At 47.1% G+C, this 27,108-nt stretch overlaps 1 protein-coding gene across 1 annotated transcript in view; it reads left to right on the forward strand.

Moving 5' to 3' along the window:
* The first annotated feature begins 1,158 nt into the window (after positions 1–1,158).
* Positions 1,159–27,108, forward strand: part of OTUD3 (OTU deubiquitinase 3) — a 42,441-nt gene continuing 16,491 nt past the window's right edge. The window contains exons 1-4 of the mRNA XM_060200908.1: positions 1,159–1,529; positions 7,254–7,402; positions 16,165–16,277; positions 20,938–21,060. Of these exons, the coding sequence (XP_060056891.1) occupies positions 1,327–1,529; positions 7,254–7,402; positions 16,165–16,277; positions 20,938–21,060 (588 nt within the window). The 5' untranslated portion in view covers positions 1,159–1,326. The remainder of the gene's footprint in view (positions 1,530–7,253; positions 7,403–16,164; positions 16,278–20,937; positions 21,061–27,108) is intronic.

Here is a 27,108-nt window from a genome sequence, read left to right on the forward strand (position 1 = left end):
TTTCATCATTTCATTTCATTATTTCATTTCATTTCATTTCATTATTTCAGTTCATTTCATTATTTCATCATTTCATTTCATTTATTTCATTTCATCTCATTATTTCATTTCATTTAAATTTCATTATTTCATTTCATTATTTCATTTTCATTTCATTATTTCATTTAATTTCATTATTTCATCATTTCATTTCATTATTTCATCTCATCTCATTATTTCATTTCATTTATTTCATTTAAATTTCATTATTTCATTTTTATTTCATTTCATTTCATCATTTCATTTCATTATTTCATTTCATCATTTCATTTCATTATTTCATTTCATCATTTCATTTCATTTCATTATTTCATTTCATCATTTCATTTCATTATTTCATTTCATCATTTCATTTCATCATTTCATTTCATTTCATTATTTCATTTCATCATTTCATTTCATTTCATTATTTCAGTTCATTTCATTATTTCATCATCTCATCTCATCTCATCATCTCATCTCATCTCATCATCTCATCATCTCATCTCATCTCATTCATTCTTTTGCCTCCAGGGTTCCTGCTGGGCTCGGTGTCTGCACCACGAGTCCGCCGCTCCTGGAGGTCATCTTTTCCGCCTTTTGTTGCCCTTGCTGTAGCCTTGCTGCGGTTATTATTATTGTTATCGACGTCGTCGTTGTTGGGTAGGACAGAGAGACATGGAGAGAGGAGGGGAAGACAGAGAGGGGGAGAGACAGACAGACACCTGCAGACCTGCTTTACCGCCTGGGAAGCGACGCCCCTGCAGGTGGGGAGCCGGGGCTCGAACCCGGGTCCTTGCCCGGGCGACTCCGTCAGGAGCGCGGCGGCGCGGCCCCCCCGTGGCAGCTGAGGCGCCGCTTCCTCCTCCCGCGGCCGCCGCGCTCAGCTCCGGGGGGAAGCGGGTCTCGGGGCGTCTAGAAGGGCGGCGGGGCCGGGCGCTCAGTGGTCAGCGCGGCGGCCCATTTGCTCCGAGCAGGCGCCCCCGCGGCCCGGCTTCACTGCTCGCAGAGCTTCGCCCCTGCAGGCGGGGCCGGGGGCTCGAACCCGCGTCCACGCGCTCAGCCGGGCGCGCCGCCGCGGCCCCTCCTCCTTCGGTCTCCCGGGTCCTCCGGGCGGAGCCCCTCTAGCCCCGCCGCGTCTCTATGGCCGGCGCCCGCCGGGCCCGCCGATTGGGCCGGGGGCCGTCACGTGGCCGAGGCGCGTCGGCGCAGGCGCAGTGGCCGCGTCGCCGTCGCCGTGGCCGTGGCCGTGGCCGTGGCTGCGGCCGCCGGGCCTGGTGAGCGGCTGGGGCGGCGCGCGGCGGCGCCATGTCTCGGAAGCAGGCGGCGAAGGGCCGGTCGGGCAGCGGCCGCGGCAGGGCGGAGGCGGAGCGCAGGCGGGACGAGCGGGCGGCGCGCAGGGCGCTGGCTCAGGAGCGGCGGGCGCGGCCCGAGGGCGGCGAGGAGGCCGTGAGCTTCGCCAACCAGCTGCAGGCCCTGGGGCTGAAGCTGCGGGAGGTGCCGGGGGACGGGTGAGGCGGGCGGACCGGATGTGGGGGCGGGACGCGTGAGGCGGGCGGACCGGATGTGGGCGTGGGGACGGGTGAGGCAGGATGACCGGATATCCGGGCGGGGGGACATCCGGGCCGGGGGGGGGGGACCGGGTGAGGCGGGCTGACAGGATGTTGGGGCGAATGACCGGATATCCGGGTTGGGGGGGCGGGTGAGGCGGGCTGATCGGATGTTGGGGCGAATGACCGGATATCCCGGTTGGGGGGGAACGGGTGAGGCGGGCTGACCGGATGTTGGGGCGAATGACCGGATATCCGGGTTGGGGGGAACGGGTGAGGCAGGATGACCGGATGTTGGGGCGAATGACCGGATATCCGGGTTGGGGGGGACAGGTGAGGCGGGATGACTGGATGAGGATGAGAGGACGTGGTGGGGGAGGGGGACGGTTGAGACAGGCAGATCGGATATCCAGGCGGGGGTGGGGGGGCACTGGTGAGGTCGGACCCGGGTGGGGACCAGGTCCCCAGGGAGCTGCCGTTTCTGCCGACCAACCGCAACACGTGACCAGAACAGTCAAGGACAACCCGCTTCCCGCCCGAGAGGCCGCATGGCCCCTCGCTGCCCCGCAGCCTTGCCCCCATGACCTCCCTCAGATCCTGCCCTCTGACCTCCGCCCTCCTCCCCGCCCTCCCCTGACCTCTGCGTTGCTGGCTCCCCCTGCGACTTCTTCTTGCTGATCCTGCGCTAGTTTCTGCGAGGACAGGCTGAGGGGAGTGGAGTGGAGTGAGGGCGGGACCCGATGGCAGCGGCTTCCTCACTGGTGGGTCGTCCCGGGTGACTACGGGTCCAGCTGGAGCGCTAGCCACGTGATGTGTCCACGCATAGTAGTGCGTCCTCGCACTGCATCCCCCTGGAGTGTCAGTCAGCCACGTCCTCGCTTGTCACCTGGAGCGTCAGCCACGTCCATGCGCTGTCACCTGGAGCGTCAGCCATGTGGTGTGTCCATGCAAAGTTGTGCATCCACCTGGAGCATCAGCCACGTCCACGCACTGTCACCTGGAGCGTCAGCCACGTGCTGTGTCCATGCTAAGTTGTGCTTCCACCTGGAGCGTCAGCCACGTCCACGCACTGTGTCACCTGGAGCGTCAGCCACGTGCTGTGTCCATGCTAAGTTGTGCATCCACCTGGAGCGTCAGCCACGTCCACGCACTGTGTCACCTGGAGCGTCACCAGCGCGTCCCCGCAGCTAGCAGCCAGGCCTGGCGCTGTCCATGTCTCTGGTTTCCCAGCCAGCCTGGAGGTGGCCCTGAGGCTGGAATGAAGCTTAACCTGTGCCTGTGCCTCAGGCTCCAGAGCACCCTGGGGAGAGGCTGGAAGGAAGCTTCGAGTTGTGGGACTGGACCGGCTACCTGTGTCAGGGCGAGCTGATCAAGGAAGGAGGGTGCGAAGGCTGGGCTGGGGTCCTGGGTGCAGAGTCTCAGGCGCGGGCCTGCGGCTCACTGGTCGGTTCTGCTGCTGTGATGGGATGAAGTAGGTGGGTAGAGTACTGCCTGGTGGTGGTGTCTGGGCCCCGGGTGCTGGCCTCCTCAAGGGAGGGCTTTCTGGGAGCCAACTGAGCTCTGTAGGTGTGACAAAGGAAGTGAAGGCAGAGACATAGAAACAAAATGGGCAAGAAGTATAAAGATGTAGATATGTAGTTATAGATATAAAGTCAGCCTCTCTGTGACCATGGGAGAACCACAGCAGTTTCCAGTGGGCGGGATGAGGACACAGGACTCTGGTGGTGGGAGCGGTGTGGAATGAGACCCCTGTTGTGTTATAATTTTGCAAATCACCCCACACCTGTGGATACCTAATCTTTGATAAGGGGGCCCAAAATATTAAATGGAGGAAGGAGGCTCTCTTCAATAAATGGTGCTGGGAAAACTGGGTTGAAACATGTAGAAGAATGAAACTGAACCACCTTATCTCACCAGAAACAAAAATCAACTCCAAATGGATCAAGGACCTGGATGTTAGACCAGAAACTGTCAAATACTTAGAGGACAACATTGGTATCATCTTTGATGATACAAACCCAATTGCAAGAAAGACTAGAACAAACCAGTGGGACTTCGTCAAATTGAAAAGCTTCTGCACAGCCAAAGAAACCATCACCCAAACAAAGAGACCCCCTCACAGAATGGGAGAAGATCTTGACATGCCACACATCAGATAGGAGGCTAAATCACTAGAGACGCACCTGCTGGGTTGTGCTGGGACCCACTTGTAGATGGTTCGCATCAGTGTTGCTAGTAGGTGACTGGCTTCCTGACAGACAGCTGTAACTGGGAACTGGTGGTGTGGCATCTGGATGTCATCTCCCCTCCGGAGGGCTAGTTAAATACAGGGCCCCAGCCTGTGTCTGATTCAGCAGGTGTGAGGTGGCTTCAGGATTTTCACTTTGACAGATTCTCAGGTGATACTGATGGTTTTAGCGAGAGGCCATACGTGAGAGTTTGTGATCTAGACAAGGTTGTCAGAGTTGAAGTGGGAGTCAGTCATTTTCTTCTAGTAACCTCACCAAAAAGTAAAATTAGGTGCGACTAAATTTAACATGTATTTGGGAGCTACTATATTCACAACATAAAATCAAGAGAACTGTGATGAAATGTACAGCCCTTTGAAGATACTGCTCAAAATCCAGTAGTTTACACTTACAAAGCTGCTGCTCATCTTAACTAGAAGGCACAGGCTCAGCGCCACTTGTCATGCACGCGGTCCGACCTACGCTCACCACAGGTGTCGATAGGTGTGGAGACTTGCCTAGACACAGGCACTTAGAACTTCTCTGTTCCAGACTCTTGGAAACAGAGTTGGCAGTCAGCTGAGGTAAAGAACAAACACCTCATCACAGACCCCTGCAAGCGTCAACCCGGCTTTGACCTAGCACATTATGATTGGGTCCTCCTCAATCGCTATCGAACAGGCCATGGCCGGTGCACCGCTATGTTCCATCGCTGGGGAACCAGAGACGACCCGAACTGCCCCTGCGGCTCCAGACAGACTATGACCCACATAGTCAGCGACTGCCACCTCTCCAGATTCAAAGGAGGTCTCGAAACTTTACATCAGGCTCAACCTGACGCTGTTGACTGGCTACGGAAGAAGGGCAAACGCTAGAAGAAGAAGGCACTTAGAACACTTAGAGTCTATAGAGTTTGTCTCCACAGAACCAAAATAAACTTTCCTTTTGTTTGTCAAAACCTGTTGTTGTTCCCATGTCTTAGTCTGTTTTATTGTGCAGTGCCCCTTTTCACTCTAGTCGGAGGTGGCTGTTAACACCTCCCTTCAACCTACTTCTGGCCCATCCCTACTGTTGATGTCCTTTGCTTTTCGTGAAACGTGGTTTAAAGCCAAATCCTTCCTCTTACCCTCCCCCTCCCCTTCCTCAATAGGACAGAGAGACATTGAGAGGAGAGGTGGTAGAGAGAGAGAGAGACAGAGACACCTGCACGTTGTTTCGCTGCTTGTGAAGCTTCCCCCTGTAGGTGGGGACCGGGAACTTGAACCCAGGTCCTTGCACAGTGTAAAGTGTGTGCTCGACTGAGCACACCGCCAGCCAGACCTTGGCTGTATCATTTTCAGTGACCAGGAGGATGGGATGTACTGCCCTGAGCGAGGGCTAAGCTTCCCTGGGTGCCACGCCTGCTGCCACGCCCGCTCGCCCATTGGTGTTTCCTTCAGACGGTAGCGCTTCCTACAGGTCAGCCGCGCCTCACTGCAGAGCTCTCATGTAATTTGCTCATTTTCCTGATTCAGAGGTGAGGCCAAGTAGCTCCCTGGTGTGCAGTGATTCTCTCATGCGGTGGTTATCACCTCCCGGGGGCACCTGGCAGTGCCTGGAGACATTTTCGGTGGTCACATCGGGCAGGGAGGGAACCCAGCGGTAGCGCAGCGGGTTAAGTGCACGTGGTGCAAAGCCCAACGACCAGCTTAAGGATCCCAGTTCAAGCCCCTGGCTCCCTGCTCTTAATGAGTTCAAACAAAGCTTGGAAATACAGAAAAGTCTGCTGACATAAACTTCAGTTGCTCCTAATCCTATTACCCGAGAGTCGGCTCAGCTAGCACTGTGGTGTTCGGGTTTGACTCTTGGGTCCACCGACTGCAGTTGGTGTGACCCCTGGCTTGGGGCCTCTGGCAAATGCCCAAGGGAGACAGGTGGTAGTGACACCTTGTAAACTGTGAAGATGAAGCCTGTCCCTGGCCTGTTCTAGGCACGGTTTAAGGGGGGACTTCAGTGTTTGCCCTTTGCATCCCTTTGCTTAGTTAGCTTCTCAGGTGGCATGTAGACGGCCTGTGGACACGGGGGAGCTCATCTGTGAATGCCGTGTTGGGCTTAGAAAGTATTTGCCTGTGTTCCTTAGAAAGCTTGCTACTTTCTCAAGATCACCATGCATTTTTGGCATACTTACTGTAAAACAGAGAAATGGGAATTTACATGGAATCATCCCCGTACACTAGACTCAAGAATGAATGGGTGGCGGCAGGGGGCTGAGGAATCCAGTCAGAGGAGAGTTCGCCATTGAGAACGTTCCGTAGAACTGCTCGTGGAGCTCAGTCCAGCATGGAGACCAGCCTCTGCCGACTGCTGCCAGGTCTCTCGGTTATGGAGTTCCCTGCCTTGAACACTTGAGGGCGTTCCTGCCTGTGTATGACAGTCTCTTTACAACTTAACTTGCTGGAGTGAAACAAACTCAACCTCTAGAGCTTCCACGTGTAGCTTAAAGTCCATGCAGATGTGGTCGGTGTATGTCGCAGAATGTTGTGGGTGTCATCTGGTAAAGTCAGCAGTTTGTTGTGAAAAGAGGCTACTGCTGGGCTCAGAACAGCTTCTCGTCTCAAGGATACAGGCTGTGCTGACCTGTTTGTCAGATTAATTTTGGAATGTTAGAAGCCTCTGAGGTGTTTGAAAGTAAAGACAGCTCTTAAAGTTTATTGCCAGCATTTGAATTTTAGAACAGAAACACATTTTTAAGGAAAATTTAGAATTTTCATTTGGCAAGGAATAGCTATGGCATTGTGATTCCCCTTCTGGTTGAAAAATGAGGATCCAGGGGGCTGGGGAGATAGCATAATGGTTCTGCAAAAGACTTTGATGCCTGAGGTCCCAGGTTCACTCCCCAGCGCTACCATAAGCCAGTGCAGAACCACACTGGGGTGTGTGTGTGTGTGTGTGTTTTCTCATTAAAATTAAGTGAACAAAAACATCTAAAATAAGTAAAAAAATTTCTCAGGGCTTTTTCTACCAAGTTAGCAGGACCGACACAGGACACTGGCTTCAGTTGTCTGTATTGGGAACCTGACAGACGGCTCTCTCTGGTGCTCTCTGTTGTGTGGATGACAAGTTAGCTGCACAGCTCTAGCAGAACGTGGTTCGGAAGGAGGGATTGATGTGCTCTGCCACCTGGAAGGAGATCTTGGGTTCAGCTGCTAGGAATGGATGACGCAGTGTCTGGACCTCGACAGCTGAGCTTCAGGGGCCTTTATGGCTCTCAGCTGAGTCAGCCAGCCCTGGGTTGTGAATAGGGCCCTTGCTTGTTGCCTCTTGAGTGGCTGCATATGTGACAGACAGCCTGCACTGTCGGATTTGGGGCTTGAGTTCTTCTGTGCATAAGAGTCTCATGGATGACCAGGAAGCATCTCTGTTCTACGTCAACTAGGTTCATGTTTTAAAGGTCTTGACCAACTTTTTGTTTTGATAGCAATTGCCTGTTCAGAGCTCTTGGTGATCAGTTGGAAGGACACTCTCGAAATCACCTGAGACACCGTCAGGAGACAGTGGACTACATGATAAAACAGAGGGAAGATTTTGAGCCCTTTGTAGAAGATGACATTCCTTTTGAGAAACACGGTAGGTTCACTGTGGGACCCTGGACCTCCCGGAGTAATACTGTGGGTAATGAAGTCCGTCAGCATCCCTCATCGACATGCGGCAGGGGTCTGGTTACTCGCATCTCTTCAGCACGGATGTACTGCCTGCGGTTGTGGTGATAGTCCACATCCTAAGTACCTGGGAGTCGGTTGGTTTAAAGGTCTGTCCTTTTAATGCAGATGATAGGGTGGGAAACGAGAAAAGGGGCTCTGAAGGAGGGCATGGGGTTGGAGAGGGAGAGGCCCGTGGGCAGGGTGCCTGCGCTATCCAGGGCTCAGGCTTGAGCCTCAGCACCACATGGGGAGAGTGAGGCATTGAGGAAGCACTCCTGCTGTAGAGTCTCTCCCTCTGCCTCTCTCTGCTCATCTATTTGAATGGAAAAATAGAACAGTGAGATTGTGCGTGCACGAGAGCCCTGCTCCACGCACACGGACACAGGAGCGTGTGCTGACCCATCTGTCATCTTTTATGTAACACCGTTTGTTCATGTTTTGGATAGAGACAGAGAAACTGAGAGGGAAGGGGGAGAGACACCTGCAGCACCACATTATCAATTGAGAGGTTTCCCCCCTGCAAGTGAGGCCTGGGGGCTTGAGCCCTGGTTCCTGTGCTTGGCAGCTTGTCGCTCGACTGGCACAGCGTTCCTGCCCCCAGACTTGACTGTTTCAGAGTCATACACACAGAGAGGCCACTGTGGAAAGCCTGGAAACCACGTACTCTTTCAGCAGCTCCTGTCAGGGCAAGATGATAATTCCTAATTTATAAGTTTTGGGACCGAGTAAATTAGACAATACAGTTAAAAGATGTCCTTTTTTCTCCCCCCTCCTTTTTAGTGATCTAACATAATTTTCCAAATTATAAGGTTTCAGGATATAAATTTGTACTCATCCATGCTAAGTGTCAGCTACACATGCTCTCCACAGTAATGTGCTTCCTCCCCTCTCCAGCTACCACAGTTCTCACAAAATCCAAGAGGTGTTCGAAACTTAAGACTTTGTAGTAGTGTGGTCAATGGGATAAGGCTGAAGGGAAAGACCAGTGCCAAGTGCTCTCACTTGTAGCTGAGAACAGGCAGGGAAAACAAGGTGAGATCTGAGCTGGGTGTGGTGTGTTGCAGCAGAGCAAAGGACTCTGGGGAGGGATGAAGGCACATTGGGTCCTGATGTGTCCCATCCAGGCCAGTTGGGGAGGCGAGAGGTTGTGCCTGTGTTGAAGGCAGTACTGCCAACCAGTGCACATTTGATGTTTTTACCTGTGCTGCTTCAATTCAGAGATTTATATACAATTTTAAAAAAGCTAAACAAATTGAAAGAATTAAGTCTTGGTAAGTGTCAGCCATCGAATACCTTCACTAATCTGCTGTAGCTTTTCCTTTGTTTATGTGATTATATGTTGCTTTATAACTAGAAAAACCAGTAAAATCATTTTAATTTCTTACTAAAGCTCCAACACCATCTCTTTTCTTGAGACAGTTCAGCTGGTGAGTTGAGTTAGTTGTTGAATAGGCTTCATGAGTTTTTGAACTTAACTTTGACAGATCTTAGCCGATGGTAGGTGCTTATTAATATATTGATATCTTACAAGCAGCGTTTTATCATGGGACTTGGTCTTGTCTATCCCTTCCCAAGAAAGAGGTGGAAGTATTCTTGTGTATTAAAGAGCTCTGAAAATTATGCTGAGAAGACTGAAGAGAGAGACGGAGACGGGAGATGAGTTGGAAAGCTTTCCACGTTGACCAGAAAAGAAAGGAAGGGGGTGGGCAGGAGGTAGCTCACTGGTAGAGTGCACACTTGGCCGTGTGTCAGGTCCCCCCAGCCACCATAGGGGCTCCTGTGCAGGGAAGCTTCCTCTGTGGTGGAACAGCATTGAGCTGTCTTTTTCTCTGCCTCTCCCTCCTCCTCCCTCCCCCTCTGTCTCTCTTTTTCTATCCTTTCCTCCCTGCCTCCCTTCCGCTCTGTCTTTAGCTTAAAAACATAGAATAAGATAAGAGAATCTCTAGCAACCTGTCTCCGAGGAGTTGTGAGGAACACCCAGCTCAGGCACATGTAGCAGTGCCAGTGGCCAGACACACAGGGAAACATGACCCTGAAGCTTCTGCTTGGAAAGTGTGCGGTGAGCTGTTCTGCCGGCAGCAGGGTTAGTGAGCTGCCCTCCAGAGGCAGAGCACCAGAAGGAGCTGCCACCAGGCCCAGGTCGTCTGCGTTCACTCACTGGGCACCAACAGCCGAGTGACACGGTGGCAGAATCCCCAGTGAGTGCTGAGGTCTGCTGGGCTCCCGAGGTCACCTTTTCTCTGGCGGGTGGAGGCAGCCCGCCAGGAAGTTAGCGCTCGGCAGCTCTTCTCCGTGGACACGTGGCAGGCTTTGTAGTTTGGCGCTGCATAAAGTGATTCGTGGCATGGATGCAGCTCAGGTGTCTGCGCTGAAGTGAGTCTTTTAACTTGTGACTTGAAAGTCCACTTGAATCTCCAGTGGAGGTCATGTGTGGTGGGTCTTGAGGTAGAGCAGGACAAGTAACGCAGAATGCTCAGCCGCTGTTCTGAGCGCCACTGTAGGAGTGCAGTGGGCATGTGCTTTCCTGAAACCATGACCAGACATGCCTGATGATTGGGGGGGCTGGGCGGGAGCCTGGGAGGTGGCGCAGTGCAGCAAGCTTTGATTCCCTGGCATAGCATATGCCAGAGTGATGCTTTGCTTCTCTATGTGTGTCTCTGTCTGTCTCTCTGCACAAGCAAATACCCAGACCTTCGAAAAAAAGAAAGAAAAAAAGGAATTTGAGCCTCAAAGAGACTCTGACTGCCGTAATAGAGATGGAAGGAAGAGACAAAAAGCTGTAAAAGCCTGCATACTGTCAGTGAGGATGGCTTCATATTGATTTAGCTCTTTCAGTCATGTGTTTACTTTAGAAATCAAAATAAAACATTTTTTTAAATTTCTTTATTGGGGAATTAATGTTTTACATTCGACAGTAAATACAATAGTTTGTACATGCATAACATTTTTCAGTTTTCCACATAACAATACAAGCCCCACTAGGTCTTTTGTCATCCTTGGACCTGTGTTCCCATCCCACCCCCCAGAGTCTTTTTTTTTTTTTTTTAATAATTTATTTCTTTACTGGGGAATTAATGTTTTACATTCAACAGTAAATACAATAGTTTGTACATGCATAACATTCCCCAGATTCCCATTTAACAATACAACCCCCACTATGTCATTCATCATCTTTCATGGACCTGTATTCTCCCCACCCACCCCCCCACCCCAGAGTCTTTTACTTTGGTGCAATACACCAATTCCAGTTGAGGTTCTACTTGTGAAGAAAACATTTTTTATGAGCGATCAGAGCACTGGGCTCTCCTGTGTGCAAGTCCTGTTCTCTGCTACTGAACTATCTCCTGCCACAGCTAGTGTGTGTCTTCGGTGCTTGTTTGCCCTTTTGCTTGGGGCAGCAGTGCCTGGCACATGGTAGGAGGCACCCCTGAAGCATGGCTCATTTCCTCTGCCTCTGCTGTGTCTCTGAGGGCTGATTCTGCCTTTCTCTGGGGTTGTGACCTTGGAGAGTTTGTGGCCCCCCCCCAACTGTGAATGTACCCAGATTCCCCCCAGCTGTGAACACACCCAGATTGGGAACTGGGTCTTCCTATCGCCTCCTCTCTCTCTGTTCATAAGGGCCATTCAAGAAGTCTTGTTACTTCTACCTCGTTCTTTTCCTCACTGCCACCAGTTTGTACTGTCAGACGGTTGTCCACATATGCCTTGATTTCTTCAATACTCTCTGCGCTGGTCTTGCTGTTAACCCTTCAGTTTTCCACTTTGTAGTCAGAGTGGTGATAAAAATGCAGATTTTAAAAGAGGATTTATTTACTTATTTTAAATATTTATTCCCTTTTGTTACCTTTATTGTTTTATTGTTGTAGTTGTTGTTATTGATGTTGTCGTTGGATAGGACAGAGAGAAATGGAGGAGAGAAGAGGGGAAGACAGGGGGAGAGAAAGACAGATACCTGCAGACCTGCTTCACCGCCTGTGAAGCGACTCCCCTGCAGGTGGGGATCTGGGGGCTCGAACCAGGATCCTTAACGCCGGTCTGTCCTTGCGCTTTGTGCCACGTGTGCTTAGCCCGCTGCACTACCACCAACTCCCAAAAGAGGATTTATTTATGAGAGAGAAAGAAGGGGGCCAGGTGGTGATACACCTGATTGAGTGCACATGTTATAATGCACAAGGACCCAGGTTTGAGCCCCAGGTCCCTACCTGCAGGGGGAAAGCTTTGTGAGTGGTGAAGCAGAGCGCAGGAGTCAGTCTCTCCCCCCCCCTTCACTCCCTTCCCTCTCGATCTCTGGCTGTTTCTGTCCAGTCAGTAAAGATTAAAACTAGAGAGAGAGAGAGAGAGAGAGAGGGGAAGGGGGCAGAGGAGAGATTCTTGAAATGTTTAGTTCTGTGCAGTGCTGGGACTCAGATCCTGGGCTGTACCTATTTACCAAGTCACCTCCCCAGCAACTGAATCTGCATCGAGTGTGTTTCCCTTGTGCAGTACCCACTGGCCATTCTCAACATCAGAGTCTGAACCCTAGCCCTTTGAGGTCTGTAATTTCCTTATTTCTCTACCCATCACTCTTTGTCATTTCACACTACAGTTTCTCTTCTCATTTTCACAATCTACATTTTTCTCTGCCATCACAGCATTCTCTCTTTTTTGTGTGTGAAGCCAGTTTAAGAGACCTTACTAACTAATGTGGTGTGATGCTGAGTCTGGGGAAAGGCCGGCTTCGTGAGGGAGCATTCAGTGTGGCAGTGAGCATTCCACAGCCACGGCTCACTCACCGGGAGATGTGCATACTGTGCCTCTGAAGCCCTCAACGCCTCACCCTGGTCTCCCAGCTCGGAAGAAAGGCTTTCTCTTTCTGGATCTTCTCCCGGCTCTGAAGAAGGGTTTTCTCTTTCTGGATCTTCTCTCAACTCTGAAGAAGGACTTTCTCTTTCTGGATCTTCTCTCAGCTCTGAAGAAGGGCTTTCTCTTTCTGGATCTTCTCCCGGTTCGTGAAGAAGGGCTTTCTCTTTCTGGATCTTCTCTCAACTCTGAAGAAGGACTTTCTCTTTCTGGATCTTCTCTCAGCTCTGAAGAAGGGCTTTCTCTTTCTGGATCTTCTCCCGGTTCGTGAAGAAGGGCTTTTCTCTTTCTGGATCTTCTCTCAACTCTGAAGAAGGGCTTTCTCTTTCTGGATCTTCTCCCGGTTCGTGAAGAAGGGCTTTCTCTTTCTGGATCTTCTCTCAACTCTGAAGAAGGGCTTTCTCTTTCTGGATCTTCTCCCGGCTCTGAAGAAGGGCTTTCTCTTTCTGGATCTTCTCCCGGCTCTGAAGAAGGGCTTTCTCTTTCTGGATCTTCTCCCGGCTCTGAAGAAGGGCTTTCTCTTTCTGGATCTTCTCCCGGCTCTGAAGAAGGGCTTTCTCTTTCTGGATCTTCTCCCGGCTCTGAAGAAGGGCTTTCTCTTTCTGGATCTTCTCCCGGCTCTGAAGAAGGGCTTTCTCTTTCTGGATCTTCTCCCGGCTCTGAAGAAGGGCTTTCTCTTTCTGGATCTTCTCCCGGCTCTGAAGAAGGGCTTTCTCTTTCTGGATCTTCTCCCAGCTCTGAAGAAGGGCTTTCTCTTTCTGGATCTTCTCCCGGCTCTGAAGAAGGGCTTTCTCTTTCTGGATCTTCTCCCGGCTCTGAAGAAGGGTTTTCTCTTTCTGGATCTTCTCTCAACTCTGAAGAAGGACTTTCTCTTTCTGGATCTTCTCTCAGCTCTGAAGAAGGGCTTTCTCTTTCTGGATCTTCTCCCGGTTCGTGAAGAAGGGCTTTCTCTTTCTGGATCTTCTCTCAACTCTGAAGAAGGACTTTCTCTTTCTGGATCTTCTCTCAGCTCTGAAGAAGGGCTTTCTCTTTCTGGATCTTCTCCCGGTTCGTGAAGAAGGGCTTTTCTCTTTCTGGATCTTCTCTCAACTCTGAAGAAGGGCTTTCTCTTTCTGGATCTTCTCCCGGTTCGTGAAGAAGGGCTTTCTCTTTCTGGATCTTCTCTCAACTCTGAAGAAGGGCTTTCTCTTTCTGGATCTTCTCCCGGCTCTGAAGAAGGGCTTTCTCTTTCTGGATCTTCTCTCAACTCTGAAGAAGGGCTTTCTCTTTCTGGATCTTCTCCCGGCTCTGAAGAAGGGCTTTCTCTTTCTGGATCTTCTCCCGGCTCTGAAGAAGGGCTTTCTCTTTCTGGATCTTCTCCCAGCTCTGAAGAAGGGCTTTCTCTTTCTGGATCTTCTCCCGGCTCTGAAGAAGGGCTTTCTCTTTCTGGATCTTCTCCCGGCTCTGAAGAAGGGTTTTCTCTTTCTGGATCTTCTCTCAACTCTGAAGAAGGACTTTCTCTTTCTGGATCTTCTCTCAGCTCTGAAGAAGGGCTTTCTCTTTCTGGATCTTCTCCCGGTTCGTGAAGAAGGGCTTTCTCTTTCTGGATCTTCTCTCAACTCTGAAGAAGGACTTTCTCTTTCTGGATCTTCTCTCAGCTCTGAAGAAGGGCTTTCTCTTTCTGGATCTTCTCCCGGTTCGTGAAGAAGGGCTTTTCTCTTTCTGGATCTTCTCTCAACTCTGAAGAAGGGCTTTCTCTTTCTGGATCTTCTCCCGGTTCGTGAAGAAGGGCTTTCTCTTTCTGGATCTTCTCTCAACTCTGAAGAAGGGCTTTCTCTTTCTGGATCTTCTCCCGGCTCTGAAGAAGGGCTTTCTCTTTCTGGATCTTCTCTCAACTCTGAAGAAGGGCTTTCTCTTTCTGGATCTTCTCCTGGCTCTGAAGAAGGGCTTTCTCTTTCTGGATCTTCTCCCGGCTCTGAAGAAGGGCTTTCTCTTTCTGGATCTTCTCCCGGCTCTGAAGAAGGGCTTTCTCTTTCTGGATCTTCTCCCGGCTCTGAAGAAGGGCTTTCTCTTTCTGGATCTTCTCCCGGCTCTGAAGAAGGGCTTTCTCTTTCTGGATCTTCTCCCGGCTCTGAAGAAGGGCTTTCTCTTTCTGGATCTTCTCCCGGCTCTGAAGAAGGGCTTTCTCTTTCTGGATCTTCTCCCGGCTCTGAAGAAGGGCTTTCTCTTTCTGGATCTTCTCCCGGCTCTGAAGAAGGGCTTTCTCTTTCTGGATCTTCTCTTGGCTCTGAAGAAGGGCTTTCTCTTGGCTCTGAAGAAGGGCTTTCTCTTTCTGGATCTTCTCCCGGCTCTGAAGAAGGGCTTTCTCTTTCTGGATCTTCTCTTGGCTCTGAAGAAGGGCTTTCTCTTTCTGGATCTTCTCCAGTTGGCTTTTTCCAGCTGTTTTCCAGCAGCTGATTGTTCTTCCAGTTGTTGGGACATTTTCAGTTCCTTTAGGTTCTTGTTCTTTTTGTCTGCCTCTGGTCTCCTGAAGTTGGCTGAAATGTTCTCCTTGTTATACTAGAACCACCACAGACAATTTCTCTCTCTTTCACTTCTTAGCATCACCTGTTCTTCTTTCTGTCTGTCTTATTCTTGACATTTGAGGTCAACTGTAAGCTTGCCATCTCTCCTCCTTACTGTCCTGGCTTATGTTCCTGCCTTGGAGTCAACCAAACTGTCAGGCTTGAGCCTGCAAGACGGCCTTCCACTTTGAACACCAACTGTAAGATTGGGGGTTCTCAGAAGCCATTCAGCTTTAATAACTTGCTACAAGAACTAAACTCCGTGGAGGCAGTTATATGTCTAGTCCATGGAAGTGGTACACAGTACAGTTATTCAAGAGAGGGCATGTGCCCTGCCAGGCATGTGACTCGGGTTTGAACCCTGACACCATAGCACTAGAGGAAACTCTTCTTACCCCTCTCCCCCTCGGTCTATCAGAATGAAAAAGTGTCCCGGAGTGGCAAAATTATACACGCTTGAAGCCATGGACAGAAACAGATCAATGGAAAGGGAGAATTTGGGAAGGTTACACAGTACACCAAGATTGCCAGGGAAGCTCACTTAAACTTCGGTGTTGAGAATTTTGCTGGGGCTTCATTCTGTTACTGATGAATTGTCTAGCCGGACTTAGTCTACCTCTTCCCGGTTCTCCAGCTCTTCTTCCTGACGTTCCTGGCCAAAGAGCACCCATGCCAAGTCTCTTCATCAGTACAGGTTATCTGTTGTGCTGCCCTGAACAAAAAAGAGACAGTCTTAGAGGCTGTCTTCCAGGAATCATTATGTCTTCTTTCCAGTTGCCTGCTTTCCCCAGCTTGTGAACCCCTTGGGGGGAAGCGGACAGGCTTCTTACTGGACTGTAGTCGCCTGGAGCCAGGCTGGTGGCACCATTCTCAGTTGTGCTATAGGCTGGCTCTGACCTTGGACACAGGAGTGAACCATTCTGCTCCTCAGTAAGATGGTATGCGTGATAAGACCTCTTTCAGAGGAGAAGTGATACTCTTTCTCTGAGAAGTGAGTAGAAGAGTGCTTGACATAAAATAAACACCCACTGGTGCAAACCGTTGTCTCTACATTTCTAACACCTCAGTAGAAGCCACTCAATAAACAGTGCTTGCAGAAGTCAACGTACTCTTTTTTTCTGAATGATTGGTACCCGCAGAGCCTACTGAAGTCTTAGATTCTGACAAATCTCATGGACTTCGAGATGCCTGTGCTTGCTTCTTTCTTACCGGGAACTAAATCATTACCAAGGCTTGTTTGCATTTGGGTTTTTCTATTATAAAGACCTGGTTTTATTTTATTTTTTTCTCTTCTGTTTTCATGCAGTGGCCAGTCTGGCAAAGCCTGGTACATTTGCTGGCAATGATGCAATTGTAGCTTTTGCAAGAAACCATCAACTGAATGTGGTGATCCATCAGCTTAATGCCCCTTTGTGGCAGGTAGGTCACCTACTGAAGAACTCATCTTACTCATGAAATGGTCTTGCAGTGTCTTAAGATGGTGGGGCTTAGCTTTCAGGACGGCCAGAGATGGGAAGCTTATAGTTGGCTTAGGCTTACGCCCTGTACTGTGTATAAAGGGAATTTGAGGTCAGCTGAGATTTGGTGGTATGGAGTTTACCTTGGAAACATCTCAGATAACTAGAATATCTACATGTAATGTAAACATTATTGCTTATATATTCTAATTTCTGTCACACCTATTTCCATGTGTATGTTTGTGTATTTTAGATGTAGGCAAACAAAGACCAGTTTCACTGTAATAATAATCTTTGCTAAAAAGTAAGTTCCGAACACCAAAACTTATTTAGTGACCGGTTGGTTCTGTGTCTGCTGTGCTTGGGTGTTTGTAGCAGTCCCAGAGGCTTTTCTGTAGAGAATCAAAGCAGACACCGAGATCGTGCTACCAGGTGGCAGAACTCACACTTGAGCTCCGTGCAGGCTCCTTTCCTTGTGGACTGGCCGCGACTCAACTCTTCCTGCCTTTCTTTCCTCACGGCCGTCAGTGAGCCCAGGCAGCTCAGTGAGTCAGACGCCTAGAGCACAGAGGGTCCGGCTTGCCTGTGCTCCCTCCGCCCCGGGCACTTCTCCCTGCAGGACGAATTCTTGTCATCTGGTAGCCCAGCTTCTGGAGGTGGGGCTATGATTTCCTTCTCTTCACATAACCCTGTTCTCCATGCTTTTCTCACTTCAAACTGTTATAACTCGCAAGGAAAACAGCATGTTAATGATGGGACATTCAAATATTTGGAAGAGTCGATGAAGGCAAGTAAAGTCATCCAGAATCTCTGCCAGAGATGGTTGCTGTTCATACTGGTGTGTGCGTTCTTCACTCCCACTCTGAACTGTACTCTGGGAAGAGGTCTCACAGTGTATTTATTTATTTATTTTGCCTCCGGGGTTATCGCTGGGGCTCGGTGCCTGCACTACAAATCCACTGATCCTGGAGGGCACTTTTTTCCCATTTTGTTGCCCTTGCTGTCCTTTTTATTGTTGTCGTCGGATAGAACAGAGAGAAATTGAGAGAGGAGGGGAAGACAGGAGAGAGAAAGACACCTACAGATCCGCCTCACCACCTGTGAAGCGGCCCCCCAGTGGGTGGGGAACCAGGTGCTCAAACCGGGATCCCTACGCCAGTCCTTGCACTTCGCACCATGTGTGCTTAACCCGCTGTGCTACCGCCTGACCCCCAACAGTGTCTTTATACACGTTGGAGGTAGGCCTGGGTGCTTGTCGGCACACTCAGCGTGTGTGCACATATTCAGCGCCACTGACTCATGACCGCAAAGGCAGGGATGATCTTTTTCTCCTGCTCCTCTGTGTATATTCCTTCCTAAACGGATTTTTCTTGAGCCTGCATTTAAAAATTTGTAGCACATTAATTTGCAGATAAAAGTGCCCTCAGTTTTACAGACATGTATGCATGCTTTAAAAACATTTGTTTTAGAGCATTTCATCTGAGACAGAGAGGGAACACACCCACCCACCCACCCCAGCACCACTCTGGTACACGTAGCGCTGGGGATTGAACTGAGAACTTTAGGCTTGCAAGTCCAGTGCTCTACCAGTTGAACCATTTCCCCAGTTGCTAGTCCTGTGTGATTGACAAAGACACATGCAGTCACCACTGTCATCAGCACACAGAAAGTTTGTACTGTCTCCCAGTCTCTCATGCCCCACTGCAGTCATCAGTCCCTTCTCTGCTACTCCTCGACTTGCCTCTTGGCAGTTTTGCCTTCCTAGAATGTCATGTGCATGTAAGTATGTAGCACACTTGTCTGGCATGCTGTCCTATAAGCAGAATGACACTACAGCAGGTTATGAGGGCCTTTGTAGGTAGGTGAGAAATTCTACTACAGGGCTAAGATGAGGTGGAGGGAACAGTGTCTAGATACTGGACAGCTTCCTTGGACAGTGCTGCCAGGTGTTCCTAGGAGTGATCCTAGAGCCAAGAGCACTTCGCCGCCCGAGGTTTTTGACATGAAATTTTTATTGCTCAGTGTTGTAAACAAAATTGTCTGCAGATATATCATAGTGGCCTGTTTGTGAATCACAGCTTGCTTGTTCCTCCATTAATGATTTTTAAAGTCTCTTAATTCTGCATAGGTGTAAAAAGTTAAAAAAAAAAAAACCCTGCTTTTCTTTAGTGTTCTTTTTCAGAGTGCTGAGAATTGAAAGTCTGTATTTTCTTCTTCTTATTATCTTTGTGTATTTATTGGATAGAGACAGCCAGAAATTGAGAGGGGATGGGGTGATAAGGAGAGAGATGGAGAGACACCTGCAGCTCTGCTTCACCACTCGTGAAGCTTTACCCCTGCAGCTTGGGACTGGGAGCTTGAACCCGGGTCTTTGCGCACTGTAATGTGTGTGCTCAACCAGGTGCGCCACCACCCGGCCCCAAAGTATATGTTCTCAAAATAAATGTGTTAGCAGTGTGATGGAACTATCCATTGGATAGCCCTCTACAAATTGCAGGAGTAGCACAGTGGTTGCTCTGAATAAGGTTTCTTGTATGAATGATTAGGCTAATGCTCACAGAAACTTAGATTTCCCTCTAGGTCACAGACGGGGTACATGTTCCTAGGAGGAAGGTGTCTACCCATCCGCCTCCCCCTGGTGTGCAGCTGGGGCTCGGTGCCTGCACCGTGAGTCTACTGCTCCTGGTGGCCATTTTCCCTTTGTGTTTCCTTCTGATAGAGACAGAGAAATTGAAAGGGGAAGGGAAGAGAGGGAGAGAGATACCTGTAACACTGCTTCACTGTTCATGAAGCTCCTCCACAGGCTGGGGCCAAAGGCTTAGACCTGGGTTCTGGTGCTTGGTAAGGTGTATGCTACCTCCCAGCCCCATATATGTGTGTGTGTGTAATATGGTGAAACCATGTCTTCTTCTTTATTGATTTAATAGTGATCACAAGACCATAGGATAAGAGGGTTGCAGTTCCTACTGCCAGAGTTCTATATCCCATCCCCTCCATTGGAAGCTTTCCTTTTCTTTATCCCTCTGGGAGTCTGGACCCAGGATCATTATGGGGAGCAGAAGATGGAAGGAAACCAGGTCTTCTAGTTTTGTGTTCCATGAACATCACAGTTAACAATTTGTTGACTCTTTTTCCAGTTTATAATTTGCATGTAGTCCTCTTGTTTAGAGATACAAGCACTTTAGGTATTATAGCAAAGGTTCTGTCACTGAGCTTCCTTCCCAGTACTCCTGCTGAAGATAAATGGGTCTGTGTTTAATTTGTGTGAAGTGAGAGTTGTGTTGAAGCTAGGCTCTTGGTCCATGAGACCTTGATATCCTAGTACAGGACAAAATCATACAGTTCTTTCTTCTAATCCTATGTGGTACCTGATTGTTCCATGGTTTTGCTGTATGTTCAGGTCATCCATGTAATTTGAATTAACTGTCATATCTTGCTGTCTGTACTGTCCTGGTAGAAGTGAGGAGGAGTCTTCGGAAGGAGGTGGCTACTAGACTTCCTTGGGCAGATCCTGAGGCCCCAGAGTTTCTGGAGGTCGTGGTGGTGTATTTGGGGGTGTTCTCAGTCTGGACCTGAGGACTTCTGCACTGTGTGACTGGAGAACATCATTCTGGTTGCCTGTGCTCCAGGGATGCTGCAGTGCTTTCCCATAAACAGCTGGCTTGACACTGAAATGAGGGGGGTCTTTTTTGTTAAGGTTTCTCAGTGTGTGCTTGATAAAATTGCAACTTTTGTCTTAAAAAGCAGGTAGATTTATTGTGAATCTTAGGATGCATAAGTGTTTGGGCCCTGTTTTTATGGCTCTCGCTCTCAGCCTTAGGGAGGAGCTTAACTATTATGTATTTGTAATTATCTAGTATTTAAGTAATATTTCTATATTTGTAGCATACAGACAGAAATTGAGAAGGAGGCATGAGAAAGACACTTGCAGCACTGCTTCACCATTCATGAAGCTTTCTTCCTGCATGTGGGAACCAAAGGCTTGAACCCTGGTCCTTGTGCATTGTGACGTGTTCTCAGCCAGGTGCACCACTGCCTGGCCCTGTAAAGTTTTTTTTTCCCCCTTTTGTTGCCCTTGTTATTTATTGGTGGTGTTGTTACTGTTATTGTTGTCATTGTTGTTGGGTAGGACAGAGAGAAATGGAGAGGGGAGGGGAATACAGGGAGAGAAAGAAAGACACCTGCAGACCTGCTTCACCGCCTGTGAAGCAACTCTCCTGCAGGTGGGGAGCCGGGGGCTCGAACCAGCATCCTTATGTCAGTTCTTGTGCTTTGTGCCACCTGCGCTTAACCTGCTGCGCTACTGCCTGTCCCCCAAAGTTTTGTTTTCTAAAGGAATGCCTCTAAGGTATTTGAGTTCCAAGCCCTCCAGATCTGCATCTGCCTCTGGGCCTTCCTGTGTGTATCTGCAGCATCCAGAGGGGCCTGTAGCCCAGCGAGTCAACGTAGGCTGTCCTGGTCTGAGTGTTTTCATGCAGCCCACAGCAAGGGCCTTAACGCAGAGAGTGTTCCTACTGGGCAGTGCGATCACGTTCCGAACTTGTAGCTGTGGGGAGCGTGCTGGCTGGGCTTCCTGGGCAGTTTTCTCCAGAAGTGGACACTTCCTGTCCTCTTGCCTACAGATTCGTGGGACAGATAAAAGCAGTGGGCGGGAGCTACACATCGCGTACCGGTGTGGAGAACACTATGACAGTGTCCGGAGGATCAACGACAATTCGGAAGCTCCTGCGCATCTTCAGACTGCCGTGAGTATGGGCTCTGTCCTGTGTCTCAGCCCACGGGCCGGTGACAACTCTGTCTTGGAGCCCAACCAGCAGATGTTATGCAGCTGCCTCTCAGACTCTTGGCTGGGACTTTCCCTCCCCTCATTTTTGCTTTGTTAGCTCAGGTGAGAGCAAAAGATAAAATTCCTTGTCATTATTTTTCTTTCCCTGGTAGTTGATAGCTATGAATACTAATATTGATTAGTAGATATTTAAAAATGGCTTTTATGTTTTAAAAGCATGGTTCATGTCTAAAATTTGGGAACTATCAAGAAGAAAATAAAAAGTACAAAGACTCAGCTGCTCCCACACAGTTTTATCACTTTGGCCTTACACTGGTATTCAGTATAACCATGTGGCTTTGGTACTGCTGTACCAAAGATATTTGTTACACTTGCTATTTGCTTAGCTTCCTGATTTTATTTTATTTTATCTCATTTTAAATTTCTTTATCGGGGAATTAATGTTTTACATTTGACAGTAAATACAATAGTTAGTACATGCATAACATTTTCCAGTTTCCCATATAACAATACAACCCCCACTAGGTCCTCTGTCATCCTTTTTGGACCTGTATTCTCCCCCATACCCACCCTAGAGTTTTTTACTTTGGTGCAACATGCCAATTCCGGTTCTACTTGTGTTTTCTCTTCGGATCTTGTTTTTCAACTTCTGCCTGAGAGTGAGATCATCCCATATTCATCCTTCTGTTTCTGACTTATTTCACTTAACATGCATTTTTCAAGGTCCATCCAAGATTGGCTGAAAACAGTGAAGTCACCACTTTTAATAGCTGAATAGTATTCCAATGTGTATATAGACCACAACTTGCTCAACCACTCATCTGTTGTTGGACACCTGGTTGCTTCCAGGTTTTGGCTATGACAAATTGTGCTGCTAAGAACATATGTGTACACAAATCTTTTTTGGATGGGTGTGTTGGGTTCCTTAGGCTATATCCCCAGGAAAGGAATTGCAGGGTCATAGGGTAGGTCCATTTCTAGCCTTCTGAGAGTTCTCCATCCTGCTCTCCACAGAGGTTGGACCAGTTTACATTCCCACCAGCAGTGCAGGAGGGACCTTTGACCCCACAACCTCTCCAGCATTTGCTGCTGTTACCTTTTCTGATATGTGACATTCTCACAGGAGTGAAGTGGTATCTCATTGTTGTCTTTATTTGCATTTCTCTATCAAAGACTTGGAGCATTTTTTCATGTGCTTTTTGGCCTTTTGGATCTCTTCTGTGGTGAATATTCTGTTCATGTCCTCTCCCCACTTGGATGGGGTTATTTGTTTTCTTGTTGTTGAGTTTGGCAAGCTCTTTATATATTTTGGCTGTTAGCCTCTTGTCTGATGTATGGCATGTAAAGATCTTCTTCCATTCTGTGAGGGTTCTCTTGGTTTGGGTAGTGGTTTCTTTTGCTGTGAAGATCTTTTTAATTTGATGTAGTCCCATAGGTTTATACTTGCCTTAGTCTTCTTTGTAATTGGATTAGTTTCATTGAAGATATCTTTAAAATTTATGTGGAAAAGAGTTCTGCCAATATTTTCCTCTAAGTATCTGGTAGTTTGTGGTCTAACATCCAAGTCCTTGATCCACTTGGAATTTACTTTTGTATTTGGTGAAATATAGTGGTTCAGTTTCATTCTTCTGCATGATTCAACCCATTTTTTTCCAACTCTGCTTTTCCCATTTAATAGTCTGGGCACTTTTGTCAAAGATTAGAAGTCCATAGGCGAGGGAGCTTACTTCTGGGCTCTCAATTATTTTTCCACTGGTCAGTGTGTCTATTCATGTTCCAGTACCAAGCAGTTTTGATGACAATGGCTATATAGGACAATTTGAGATCTGGGAGTGTGATGCCTCCAGTTCTGCTCGCTCTTCTCAAGATTGTTTTGCTAATTCTAGGTCTTTTCTGGTTCCAGATACACATTTGTAGCATTTGTTCTATTCTCCTAAAAAATGTGGTTGGGATCTTGATGGAGATAGCATTAAATTTGTATATGGCTCTGGGTAGTATATTCATTTTGATGATGTTAATTCTTCCAACCCATGAACATGGAATATCTTTCCACTTCTTTGTGTCTTTTTCAGTTTTCTTGTGTAGTGACTCATAATTTCCAGTATAAAAATCTTTCACTTCTTTGGTTAGGTTTCTTCCTAGATATTTTATTGTTTTTGTTGCTATAGTAAAAGGAAATGAATTCTGGATTTCAACTTCTTCTAACTTAATGTTTGCATAGAGGAATGCCACTGACTTTTGAATGTTAATTTTGTAGCTTGATACCTTACTGTATTGCCTGATGATTTCCAAAAGCTTCTTGCTGGATTCCTTAGGTTTTTCCATGTATACTATCATGTCATCTGCAAATAAGGATAGTTTGACTTCTTCTCTTCCAATCTGTATGCCTTTAATTCCTTGCTCCTGCCTGATTGCTATGGCAAGAACTTCCAACACTATGTTGAATAGTAATGGTGATAGTGGGCAGCCCTGTCTAGTACCTGATCTGAGGGGAAATGCTTCCAGTTTTTCACCATTGAGTATGATGTTGGCTGTAGGTTTGCTATATATAGACTCCACAATCTTCAGGAATTTTCCATCTATTCCCATTTTTTGTAGTGTTTTGATCATAAAAGGATGTTGTATTTTGTCAAAGGCTTTCTCTGCATCTATTGATATGACCATGTGGTTTTTGGTCTTGCTTTTATTGATGTGGTGGATCATGTTGACTGATTTACATATATTAAACCAACCTTGCATGCTTGGGATAAACCCCACTTGGTCATGGTGAACAATCTTTCTAATATACTGTTTTATCCGGTTGGCTAGAATTGTGTTCAATATTTAGCATCTGTGTTCATCAGAGATATTGTTTTGTAGTTTTCTTTTTTGGTGTGTCCCTGTCTGCTTTTGGTATCAAAGTGATGTTGGCTTCATTGAAGCTGGAAGGGAGTATTCCAGTGTCTTCAATCTTCTGGAAGACTTAAAAGTAGAGGTATTAGTTCTTCTTTGAAGGTTTTTTAGAATTCATTTGTGAAACCATCTGGCCCAGGACTTTTATTCTTGGGAAGGTTTTTGATAACTGTTTCAATTTCATTAGCTGTGATGGGCCTGTTCCATGTTACCTACTTCCTCTTTACTTAATTTTGTAAGTTTGTAGGTATCTGTCTAGGAATTCATTTCTTCCAGGTTCTCTAGCTTGGTGGCATATAGTTTTTCATAGACACATAGGCATGATGTGTTGAATTTCTGCAGTGTCTGTAGTGATATCTCCTCTTTCATTTATGATCCAATTTATTTGGATCTTCTCCTTTTTTTGTTTCGTGAGTCTGGCTAAAGATTTGTCGATTTTGTCCACTCTTTCGAGGAACCACCTTACTTGTGTTAATCTTTTGTATGGTTTTATTATTTTCAATGTTAATGTATTTCTGCCCTAACTTTAATTATTTCTGTCCTTCTGGTTGCTTTAGGGTTTCTTTGGTCTTCAAGATGGGCAATCAGGCTGTTTTATTTGAGCTTTTTCTAGTTTCCTAAGGTGTACTTGTATGGCTACGAACTTCCCTCTCAGTACTGCCTTAGCTGTGTCCCAAATATTTTGATAGCTTGTGTTTTCCTTTTTATTGAACTCTTGAAACATTTTGATTTCTTTATTTTCTCTTTGACCCAGAAGTTGTCAAGAAGTGTACTGTTGAGCTTCTACATTTTAGGGCTCTTTTAATCTTTTGTTGATTGTCAAGTGTTAGTTTCATTCCACTGTGGTCTGAGAAGATGCTTGGGATGATTTCAATACTTTTGAATTTGCTGATGTTGTCTTTGTGGCCCAGCATATGGTCTATCCTTGAGAATGACCCATGTGGACTTGAGTAGAATGTGTATTCCAGTTTCTTGGGATGAATGACTCTGAAAATGTCCAATAGTTCTAGTTTATCTTTCTCCTCATTTAGCTTTCTCATGTCTTTATTGATTTTCTGCCTGGATGATCTGTCAAGTTGAGAGAGTGGGATGTTGAAGTCCCCTAGTATAACTGTGTTGCTGTTAATATATTGCTGTAGCTCTTTCAGTAGATGTTTGATGTCTTTAGATGGCTTCTCATTGGGTGCATAGATGTTAATAATTGTTAAGTCTTCTTGACTGACTGATCCTCTGAGCATTAAGTAGTGTCCATCCCTATTTTTTAAAATTTTATTGATTTTAAAGTCTATCATGTCAGATATGAGAATAGCTGTTCATGCCCTTTTTTGTGGGCCATTGGCTTGTTATAGTTTTCCATCCTTTCCCTCTGAGTCTGTGTTTGCCTTGTTGAATTAGGTGGGTTTCCTGTAGACAGCATATTAATGGGTTGTGTCTTCTGATCCATCTTCCTACTCTGTGCCTTTTAATAGGTGAATTCAGGTCATTGACATTTATTGATATCAAAAATTGAAGATATTTTAATGCCATTCTTGTAAATTTTTAGAGTGTTCTGATAGATGGCATGTTTATGGTTGTGTGAGTGTTTATAGGAGACCTTTCAGAACTTCTTACAGGTCTGGCTTGGTGATAGTTGATTCTTTGCAGTATTGCTTGTCTGAGAAGGTTTTTATGCCTCCATCTAGTCTGAATGACAGTCTAGCAGGATACAATAGTCTTGGCTGAAGGCCTTTCTCATTGAGCACTCGATAGATATCTTGCCATTCTCTTCTGGCCTGTAGTGTTTGTGTGGAGAAGTCTGCTGCTAATCTTACGGGTTTTCCTCTGTAGGTGACTCTTGTTTTTCTCTTGCAACCTTCAGGATCCTTTCTTTATCCTTATTCCTTTCCATTCTAAATATGATGTGTCTTGCTGTCTTTAAGTCTGGGTTAATTCTGTTTGGGACCCTCTGGGCTTCTTGAACCTTTATGTCTTTTATGTTGTCTAGACTGGAGAAGTTCTCAGCTATTATGTCCTGAAGAATGCTTTCTTCCCCTCCCTCTCTTTCTTCCCCTCCCTCTCTTTCTTCCTCTGGTAAGACAATAATGTGTATATTTTTTCTTTTGAAGTCATCCTATAAGTCTGTATTATTGTTTTCAGTATCTCTTAATCTCTTTTTGAGATCACTTCTTTTTTAGTTGTCTCTAATTTGTCCTCGATCTTGCTGATTCTGTCTTTAGCCTCATTTATTCTATTCTCTCTCCCCTCTACTGTTCTCTGGAGTTCATCTATTTTGTTACCCTATTCTGATACTGTTTTAGCTTGTTCAGCTAGCTGTGCTTTTAGCTCAGCTATTTCCACTTTCAGCTCTCTAGTAACCTTGAGATAATTTGTGATTTCTTCCAGAATCTTATTTATTGTTTCTGAATTTCTGATGACAATTCTTTCAAACTCTCTACTCACTTCTGTGATTATTTCCTTAACTAGTGTATGGATGTTGACCTCATTATTTTGTGCTTCAGCCTTTGGGGGGCTTTTAACTGGACTCTTGTCCTGGTTCATTTCTACAATATTTCTTCTTGTTGGTTTAGCCATTTCATATAGTATGTTATGAGGTCCCTCTCTCAGTACTTTTCAAATTACTGATCACTCTTGCCTGGATTGACCTGTTTCTATGTAAGGTAATTAAAGGGTTCACAGTTGTGGAAATTTACAGTTGTTTCAGTATTATTTTAATCACTGAATTGGGCACAGTGACTTAAAAGCCTCTTTTGTTTTTCTTCTCTGTAGGCTATGGGAGCCTGTGGGCTTTTAAACTATAAGTAGGCTTTTTAGCTTAATCACTGACTCCTGACCAAGAGATAAAGCAGGGTGGGGAACAGATAATCCAGTGGTTATGCAAAGAGACTCTCACAGCTCCTATGGTAGGCCACTGAGATATAGATCTTCTCCTGAGGAGTGACACCAGAGCACCCCCCTTTATTGAGCCCCTTGTGTGCTGTCCTGTGGGGTGACCACAGCACACCCCTCTATGAAACTCCCTGGGTGCTGTGTTGTGGGGTGACCACAGCACCCCCCCATGATGCCCCCAGGTGCTGTGTTGTGGGGTGACCACAGCACCCCCCCTTCATCAAGCCCT

Source organism: Erinaceus europaeus, chromosome 11 (genome assembly GCF_950295315.1).
Source record: "Erinaceus europaeus chromosome 11, mEriEur2.1, whole genome shotgun sequence".
NCBI classification, from domain to species: domain Eukaryota; kingdom Metazoa; phylum Chordata; class Mammalia; order Eulipotyphla; family Erinaceidae; genus Erinaceus; species Erinaceus europaeus.